General features: G+C 33.4%; 1 protein-coding gene across 1 annotated transcript; it reads right to left on the bottom strand.

Annotated features, from left to right (window-relative positions):
- Positions 1-5,506: 5,506 nt before the first annotated feature.
- Positions 5,507-10,142, bottom strand: LOC115878894. Its single transcript, XM_030895504.1, has 3 exons — positions 10,111-10,142; positions 6,078-6,295; positions 5,507-6,020 (listed from the first exon to the last, which is right to left on the bottom strand). The coding sequence occupies exons 1-3, from the start codon at positions 10,140-10,142 to the stop codon at positions 5,590-5,592; spliced, it is 681 nt and encodes a 226-aa protein (XP_030751364.1). The 3' UTR covers positions 5,507-5,589.
- Between the last annotated feature and the right edge of the window lie 383 nt (positions 10,143-10,525).

Below are 10,525 nucleotides of genomic sequence, written 5' to 3'. Positions count from 1 at the left end.
ACAAAAAGTAGCTATCACAAAAAAGGTAATTTGATGTCGAATCAAAATATTTAATTAAATGTAGGTTCCCATTGAGAAAAACTACGAAAAACGAAATAAACTTTTAGAAATGCTGTCAAAAATTAAAATGGCTCCATCACTTATTAAACATTTTAAAAATGGACTAGATTGCTGGTGCATATAAGCGTCAACATTATCATTTTATTGTTTCCATAGCTACTTAGTCAATAAAAATTATTTAGTAACGAATCCATGGCCAACTAAGCTTTGGCAAAAAACTGTCTGTTGTCAGCCATCTTGAAAAGGAATGATGACATGTCATACATCATTTTAACGAGAATTTCACGTAGATTTCGAATATCGAAAAAAAATGCGGGTTTCCGTTTAAAATTATAAAGTTGACATCACTTCCGGTTAAACCGGAAGTGGTTTCAACAAAACAGATATGCCAAAAAATGGGGTTTTATGCACCCCTAACTATATTAAAAAATCAAATCAACATGTCTAAAGCTGTAGAAAAAAGTGGGAGGGGGTAGTAACAACATCTTGTGTCATCCGGTACGTGTTTTAAAAGTCAAATCAGCACAGGTGTAGTACAATGTTATGTCATCCTGTTGATGCCATCACTGCCATCAGCAAGTCTCATAAGAATATTATGCTTTGTATGACCATTTTTAAACAGGATAGATGACCTAACATTGCAAGGAAGTTACCTCGGAAGTTAAGATTACTACACTAAAGATTGACGTCACACCTATTATCATTATGTTAGTATGTTTATCATTGAACAAAACCGATTTTTCAAACTCTACCAACTGTATTCCAATATACCGACGTACCTAGTTATTTCAAGCCCGAGAAAGTATCTACCAACCGAGCTACGAACTTACCTAAGTACGTAAGATGCCTACTCGGATGCCTACCATTTAACTTTTAAAATAGACACTAAAAATAGTGTTGATGCGTAATAATTTCAGCAGTTTAATTAGGTACAAAAAACTCTAGGTTAGGTATATTGCATGCGATGTTGTGAGTTATGATAATGTGATCATAGTTTTGTGGCGGACTTTCACTAGGTATTCTAGATAATGAGAAGAATTAGGTAATTACAATCGTGATTGTTGTCGCGATCAGGTGATCCCGCCAAAATGCGGACCATGCCATGGCGGTTATTTTTTAAGAATATTTCAGCTAATTTGAGCACTACCTACACCTACACTACGGTTTTCTCGATCGTATTACGATTATTCAACAAGTGAAATAAATTAAACAGGTCACGGTCACGAAAGGAAAAACCAAAGGACGACGGGCGACCTACAACCTTTGAACCAAGCGATGATGGCTTCCGCCTCGCAAGGTTGCCAAATCGTGAAAAATTATTTATAATTGTTTTTTATGACTATATATCATTTGGTGCGCAAAATAAAGTAAGAATTTTATGTTTCACCATCTCACTAGTGCTAATATAACTGTCGCCCCGGCAAATAAAACTATTTTTCACAATTTTATATCTAGATAATTATTGAAAAACAACAACTACGCAGTATTTGAAAAATCCATCAAGTGAACAAAAATCCATCAATAATCCATTTGTGCATTTAATTGGGTGAAATGCATTTAATTGGGTGTAGGGTTTGCAGTCTGGCAATGACACATCTACAAAAATAAAGCAAACAATGACAAAATTTGCGAGTTTCAATACTTGTTTTTGTGGTGATGCATTTGACTACTCTAAAACAAATATCCTATGTTATTGCAAATCATGAGTTTACAGCTCCGTTTCACAAAATTGAAGGACGAGTACCAAACAGACAATAAAATGTACTCCTACAATTGTAAGAAAAGCTTCAATAAGTTGTAGGACAGTTAGAGCTAGTTAGTTAATTCTAGCCGTGATTTTTCTGCGTGAAGCCTCTCGTATTTTTACTTGAAGGTTATCCAGATTATTAGTCCTATTATGACCATACACTTTGGATTTTACATAACCCCACAAAAAGAAATCATTGGGAGAAAGATCTGGGGATCTAGCGGATTACAAAATAGTTCCATGTCCACTAATTAAACGGTTGGGAAAAGTATTGTTCAAATATTCTTGAACAATACGGGCATTGTGAGCAGGGCAACCATTTTGTTGAGACCAGACATTGTGGAATCTTTCTCCCAATAACTCACGAATTCTAGGGACAATCTGCTGCTGTAACAAGTCCAAATACTTTGCAACAGTTAAATTACCCTCTATAAAAAATGGACCAATCATATGCTCCCTACAAAACCAACCCAAACATTTAGCTTTTGAGTATATTGTGTGTACCTCAAAATATCTGTGCAAATTTTCCCGAGACCAATATCGTACTTGTGTAGGGTTATGACGACCGAATAAAGGAAAACTTGATTCGTCGGTGAAAACTATACACCGAATAAAGTTTTCATCTAAATTGGCCTTTTCCATTACAGATTCAGAAAACGCCATACGCCGAAATTGGTCTTCATGGAAAATTTCTTGAGTTATGCGCGCTTTATACGATCGTTATCCATTCTTTTTAAGGACTCTTTTAACCGTGCTAGGTTAAGAATCTGTTACCTCAGCAATTTGATTACTTGAAAACGTGGGATTTTGATCCGCGGGAGCAACTCCTGTTCTTCATTAATCAACTCATCAGGCTTTTTGTGTTTTTGTGGGGACACGCACCCATGTGTTTCAAAATTATTAATAACTCTTGATATATGTAGTAGGTAAAGATGGAATTGGCCTGTTTACAAAAGTTTGTGGAAAAATTGTTTGTATATCCCGATAAGACCTATTTTGGAAATACCTTTTTTTTACAGCTTGAATTTTCTCACGAATTTCGCAAACATCCATTATTTTACTTAAAAAATAAATTTTACACGAGAACTGTCGCGAGAATCTATGTATTCGTCTTGGCTATTAAAACACGAATAAATACAAATTCTGAAACATTCTTGTCACATATCTACCTCTTTTTATTTTATCGCATTATTTCGCCTGCTTTTTATCCGGCGGACGGGTATATGCTAATTCGTCCGAGTTCTGCCTGTTACTACTACGGTGGTCCGGTCTGTATATGTGGTCACTGTTGATAGGGCCTACGAATGGTGAGTCAGGCCGGACTCTATTTACAGCGACCATGGAATATTCTTTTATATGTTACAAAGCCTTTTATATGCTGTTTGAAACTGTTTTTTTGAACTCATATGGGTTGTTAATAAGATCTCCTTTTTTTCTCATCGCACTAAAAAAAGTTTCAGTAAAACCTGACTTAATTCTAAAATTGAAAAAGAGATGATTACTTCTTCTAGAATTTAATGTTTCTAATGTTAATAAGTATTTTAAGTTAACCCATTTTCGGCCGGTCATTGAAATAGAGGAAAATTATTGAAAAAATCAAAAATATATTACTTAAAAATGGTTAATAACTACATATATGGTAATAGAAAAACACAAAAATACAGAGCTATAATAAAAAACGGTGTTGCGTTTACGCAACATTGGCCGAAAACATGAAGTCCTAATGTCAAGTTTGGTGTTGTCGCTCAAATGCAAATTACGTTTTATGGTTCTGAACTTATTTCAACTCATACAGTCTCTAACTGTATTTACAGTTTTATCTTCATCCATAGACCAGTACATCCATAGACCAATACATCTCAGTTTGAGGCAGCCGGTGGTAACCAGACAAAATAAGAATTCCAATAAAATTCAACAGTTCCTCTCTGGGTAGCTGAAAACTGTGCCGGTTATTATCCCTGGCATATTTTTCGGAAAATTGTATTATCAAGTCCAAAACTGCATCGTCAAAAAAATTGAAAAATATTTGTAAAGGCGATAAACCCTCTAGTCCCCCAAAAATAGATTGCTTAATTAAGGAAAAGAAAAACGCGTACAAAAAATGGCTAAGTAGTAAACAACAATAAGATAGAGTCGCATATCTAGAAGTTAAAAGAACAACAAGACAAAAAATAAGAACTGCAAAACGAGAAATATGGGATAAGAAATGTCAAGAAATAAATACCTATTTGGGAGGAAGGAAGTGTGCCGAGTCATGGAAGTTCATAAACCAAGTCAAAACCTCAGAAAAACAGACGGCCAAGCTACAATTAATACCAATGAATAAATGGAAGGAATACTACGAAGAACTCTTAACGGAAAATAGGCAGGAATACGCCACAATATCACCCACAGAGATAAATATTTCCGGAGAAGTTATTAACATCGACATACCGCAAACGAAAAAGGCAGTGGCAGCACTGAAAAATAACAGAGCCCCGGGACCGGAGAATATTCCAGGTGAATTGTTAAAATGTGGAACAGAAAAACTATTTAAAGCCTTAACCTGGTGTATAAATAGATTCTTGAACGGCGCCCCAATACCAAAAGAGTGGAAAATCGCCTATATATCCTCAATCCACAAAAAGGGAAATAAACAAGTGTGCTCCAACTATAGAGGTATATCAGTAACAAGTACCCTAAGTCGGACGGATCCTTAGAGATTTAATAGAACAGGAATACCAACAACAAGAAGAGGAGGAACAATCTGGTTTTCGGACTGGGAGAACCTGTACCGATAATATTTTCTGTCTGAAGCAACTAATAGAGAAAAAAGTAGTATTGATCAGGAGACACACCTCATGTTTATTGACCTTCACAAAGCATATGATACCGTTCCAGTTAACAGACTATTCAAGGTACTACAGGACACCAACATTAACTACACCTTAATTAGAGCTCTGAAAAACTTGTACGAAGAATCGAAATCACAAATTAAAATAGGCAACACATTACCTGGAAGATTCTTTGTCAATAAATATCTACGACAAGGATGTTGTGTTTCTCCCACATTATTTAAAATATATGTAGCAAAGGCCTTGAGACAATGAAAGAGAAAATGTAATGGAATGGGCATTAATTTGGGACATACCTGTCTATATACCCTGCAGTTCGCAGATGATCAAGTTCTTATGGCCAACGATAAAGATGATTTGGAGTACATGACAAGGAAACTACAAGAGGAATATCAACGATGGAGTTTGGAAATAAATACAGGAAAAACTAAATATCTACCTATTGGTGCAGAACTATCTAGCGTACATCTAGAAAATGAAGAGATAGAAAGAAGCCTGCAATGACTACACCTATCTAGGAGTGATATTTGATACAACAGCTAAAGATGACAAAGAAATTAAAAAACGAATATCACAAGCTAGAAGAACAATTGGCTGTCTGAATGGAGTATTTTGGAGTAATGAAATAGGGAAGAAACAGAAGATCAATATATACGAGACCCTGGTAAAGAGCAGTCTACTTTATGGTGCAAAGACTTGGCGAATAACGGAAGCCAACCGAAAAAAAACTGGAAGCGGTAGAAATGGATGCCTATAGAAGAACCTTAGGAATTTCGCGAAGAGATAGAGTCCGAAACTCTTTGGCAACCGACATCGAACGCCAACAACTTCTGTGGTACGGACATGTCCAGAGGATGGGTGACACACGACTTCCAAAACAAATTATGCAATGGATACCCCAACATCGAAGAAAACGTGGAAGACCTAAGAAGACTTGGAAGGAGGGTGTCACAAGAGCAATGAGTGCCAGAAATCTAAGCGAGGGACAATGGAACGATCGGGAGACGTGGAAGTTAGGCATCGAACAACGTCGCAAGACGTTCCAAACCGATATATGATGATGATAAACCCTCTAACTGATTTCCTTAGAGCTTCGGTCATATCTTCTTCCTTTGATTTCGGAACATTTTGATGCAAAAAATTTCCAGACCGCCAGACGGGATTCAAATTGGTTTGGTTTTGCTCTAAAATCCTCTGCCTTTTAACAGCCAAGGGTTCTTCATCAGAATCACCATACAAGTCATTTTCATTGGTATGAATTTCAAAAGTTCCCGCGATATCGGCATTTTCATTTTGTTCTCGTCTTTCGACATCATCAGAAAAATTCTCTTCGTCTGTAAGTTCGTCTACGTTTGGCGGAATATACACAGCATCTATTTCTAAAATGCAAAAGCATGTGATCTAAAAATGTCTTGCATATAAAAGTAATATTCTACTTAGATTGTCACAGTCCAAATCTTGTACTATTTCTTCTAAAGCTAGCTCTAATTCTTTATGTGAGAAATTTTGGCATTTTGGCACTTGAAAGTGTTGCTTTACATAGAATACTAGTTCACGTACGCTCGTGGTTAACGCAAAGTAAACACTGCACGTCGTAACAGATAATAGTAACGATTGCCGTTTGACAAGTCTGGACAGGAAAATTAAATCGAGACTTTATGTAGTCGGCCATTGTTGCGTAAACGCAACACTAAAATTTGGAGTGGTTCTTAAAAAAAACAGTAGGATATAGATTTATTTCCTCAAATTTATATAAGCATATGAAGTATTGGCCCCAATATGTATATATCAAAACACATAAATTTGGTATAATACGGGCCATAAAAGATATTTGAAAAATACGACGTGTCCATTAAAAAAATTTCCGGTTTTTCTAAAATTATCTAGGTAACAAATCTAACTTAAACCAAACTAAAATATGTCAGTGGTCATTATTGTATAGGTGTTTATCCCTACAAAATATAATTAAATTGTATAATATCATAATTTTTTTTATAAACGCAGCCAAAGTGACTGTTGCGTTTACGCAACAATGGCCGAAAATGGGTTAATAAGAATGTTAATAAATATTTTAAACCAACTTCTCTTAAATATTTAAATAACCTGCTTTATCGACTACTAACAAATTAGCACATATACGGAAATTTCTTCTCTCGTTAACAATTTTTTCAACAATATAATCCAGCAATATACTTTATCACATTTTCAACATAAGGTGGGAGTCTGTGAGTGTCTACATTGTTTCTACATAATCATGGTCAAACAGTGTGTAACTGTATAGTCCTCTTCAATTAGAGCATTGACAAAATGACATTTTTTTGCAGAAACATGCACAGTTTCTAATCCGCCCGCCAAAAAAATGCATTATTCGCTGGCATTTATTTTGTGCTTAATTAGAAACTATAATAGGGAAGTGAAATTAAAGACATCGTAGTTCTATTTCACACATCTATCTACTAAATGTAATATCTACGGGTTACACATGTGGTCACAGTTGATAGGCGAATGGTGATTCAGAACTGTTTGAAACTAGTTTTTTGAACTCATTTGGATTGTTAGTAAAATCACATTTTCTCTTCACCGACCGCACTAAAAAAAGTTTCAGTAAAATCCTGATTTAATTTAAATGTTAATAAATATTTTAAATCTTAAATCTTTAAATAACAGAAACAAACTTGTGACTTCAAGTAGCCCCATAGGCAAAAGTCCAAAGGTGTCAGATCACAAGAGTGCGGCGGCCAATTCCGGTCACCAAATCGGGAAATGATTCGGTTCGGAAAGGACTCGTGTAAAATCGTTAATGTTTCGCGGACGGTATGACAAGTGGCGCCGTCTTGCTGAAACACTTATTGTTATAACCCACAAAATTCTAGATGTTGATGAATTTAGAAGTATGCTTTGGAATTAAATAAAACAAGATATATTTTTTTTTAAAAGTAACTTATATTTACTTAACAATTTCTCACTATAGTACAATTGGCTGGCTGTGACAGTCTTGACTATATTATAATGTAAATAGGTAATTAACTGGGATACTTAGATATATGCTTCTGCTTCAGTTGATTGGGAGAAAGGCCTCGCCCTCTTCGCTGCACTCATCCGCTGGTGGGTAGCGTGATTGTCCGGCTAATCTTGGAGAGCTTGTGAGACTCCACCAGTCTCAGTGCGTGAGCTACTTATGGGGAGGGTCAGTTCTCGTATCTTCCTAGAAGATAATAAACAGCAGTATGGCTATTCCAAATAATGGTTAAGTACCCAGTTATGTGGTAGTGTTCTACAGTACCAAGTCGACTGTCCGTGGTTGCCAATATAATGTACAATGAGAGTCAATCACAATTTAAATCAAAGGTATAGTTATTTACTTTAACAATATTTAAATTAAATCTAATTAACTACTACTAAAAATCAACTTAAAATTAACTTTAATTAACTTTAACCCGAAAGGCATCATAAACAAATTGGTATTTAACCAATAAATTGTTAGTCTTCTCTAAAAGCCAACCAATAAAAAATTATGAATAATAGACAAAATTCTACTATCAAACTTGAAAATTTAATATTAATAATTAAATTTAATAAAATTTTAATTTAATGGAATAAATTATGAAATCTGCCTATGACAGTTTCAATCAAGTTAAGAATTAAATAGTTCGTCCAAATTATTTTAAAAATAGGTAAGGATAAAAAGTATCTTCCTCTCTCTGTCTCTCTCTGTCAAGAAATTTTAAAATTAATTTAAATAAAAAATAGCAGGACCACTACCACACTACAGGTACGATTCTATTAGATAAATTTAAAAAACGTGGTTCCATCAGCCAATTATTTATTACTTTGCACGTGCTAAAAAAAACAAGATCTAAAAAATGCAATACGAAGAGACGACGATTTAAATTATAAAAAATATATTATTAATAATAAATTAATCGACAGATAAGGCGAGAAAAAAAATTAGAAAAATCTTATCTGTCGAGGAGTCAAACGAGAAAAATAACCACCACAGGGTCCAGGTAAGGAGAAGCCACCCTCTGGCAAGTAAAGTTTTTTTAAAAGATGACAATAGTCGTTAATAATGAAATTATAAAAGCTTTACTTACCAAAGGCCTGCTTTTCCTGGGATATTCCTGATCGTACTCCTGCAGCAGATGGTTCTTGACAGCCTGACTGTATCGAACAACTACCTGTGTTCCGGTTCCACGTTGTATGCGTCTCCGTATATATATATATATATATATATATATATATATATATATATATATATATATATATATATATATATATATATATATATATATATATATATATATATATATATGTATATATATATACTATTGATAATACTATAGATAAGATTTGTCTTTAAATTTCGTTAACAAGAATGATAGGGGTAGTTTATTTCAACCCCTTCCACTCATTTTAAAAAAGTAAAAATTACCTGAAAGTGTGTTTTCATAACAGTAATGCTTCCATAAAATTTCATTAGTCTATCTCTTTTCGTTTTCAAGATAAAAAATAAAAACATTATTTTTCCGCCATCTTTGTACCGCGATATCTCCCTAATGGTTGACTTTTGACCCAACGTTTATAGAGCAAACTACCCTTTATTTTGAACAAGGAATCACCCCTAGTTTTTCGCATTTGTTTTGAACACCCTGTATATATATATATATATATATATATATATATATATATATATATATATATATATATATATATATATATATATATATATATATATATATATATATATATATATATATATATATATATATATATATATATATATATATATATATATATATATATATATAAATAATTAGTACTAAATAAAAGTTATAGGTAAAAATTACAAAACTACTACACACGTGCTCTCATGAGAAAAATAACTGTAGCTAGGTATATAAAAAATTTGCAAAAAACAATAGGTAGTTACCTACAGTTGGAAAATATATTAAGGATACTAATAAGTAATGAAATAATTGCTGAAATAAATTGTTAAATAGAACCAGATAGTAAAATCAAATAAAATCGTACCTTCAGCGTGCAATCTTGAAAAGAAAAAAAGAAAATCTCAAACAGATTGGAATAATGACCAAATGACCAGAGCAGAGATGAGAAGAGAAGAAGGCAAAATTTTAAAATTTTTAGTTTTATATTAACATTACCCCTTCTCCCGTAAATCTTGACATATCAGATCGAATTAAAAATAGTCATGCGTTGTTAAACTAATTCTCGATAAAATTTTAACTACTAATAAAAATAATACTTAACGACTCCTTACATACCTTAAAAATCAAGGAAACAATTGCATCTTAATCAATTAGCACTGATGACAAGGAAAATTCACTTAACCTCTGTTAAAAATAAACAAATGAATCTCAAACAGTAGGTAGGCAACCAAAAATTGCAACTATTGTATTATGAATTGCCTAAAACAATCTACGGTGTTTTACAGTCTGCAATATTTTGTACACCGTACCATTTGGTGTAATTTGGTACTCCATGGATTCTCGTGATGGATGCCACGATCCATGAAAAGAGCAACTTAATTTATAATCGTGGAACAAAAACATATTAAAATCCAAATAATAAGTTCAACTTTGCTAAGTACCATTGAGAATTATTAAAGAACGATAAAAAATATATTTTAAATGAATTAATTATATTAATTGATTATAACAATTGATTAATGATATATATATATACGATAATTATTATAAATAATTATTAACGAATTGAACGTTTATCTAATTCTAGTATCCGACGCACGACATCCAACCGGGGAAAAGTATGGTACCGGAAGGCCGAGTGTCAATGCGAGTAAAACTGCAAACTGTAAAAACCTCGTTTAAAAGTAAAATAATCCGAAGGCAAGCACAACGAAAAT

The sequence above is a fragment of the Sitophilus oryzae genome, unplaced genomic scaffold (assembly GCF_002938485.1).
Source record: "Sitophilus oryzae breed Bouriz unplaced genomic scaffold, Soryzae_2.0 scaffold_1536_pilon_pilon, whole genome shotgun sequence".
Lineage (NCBI taxonomy): Eukaryota > Metazoa > Arthropoda > Insecta > Coleoptera > Curculionidae > Sitophilus > Sitophilus oryzae.
The sequence above is the reverse complement of the archived record's forward strand: the minus strand, read 5'-3'. Positions and strand labels throughout refer to the sequence as shown.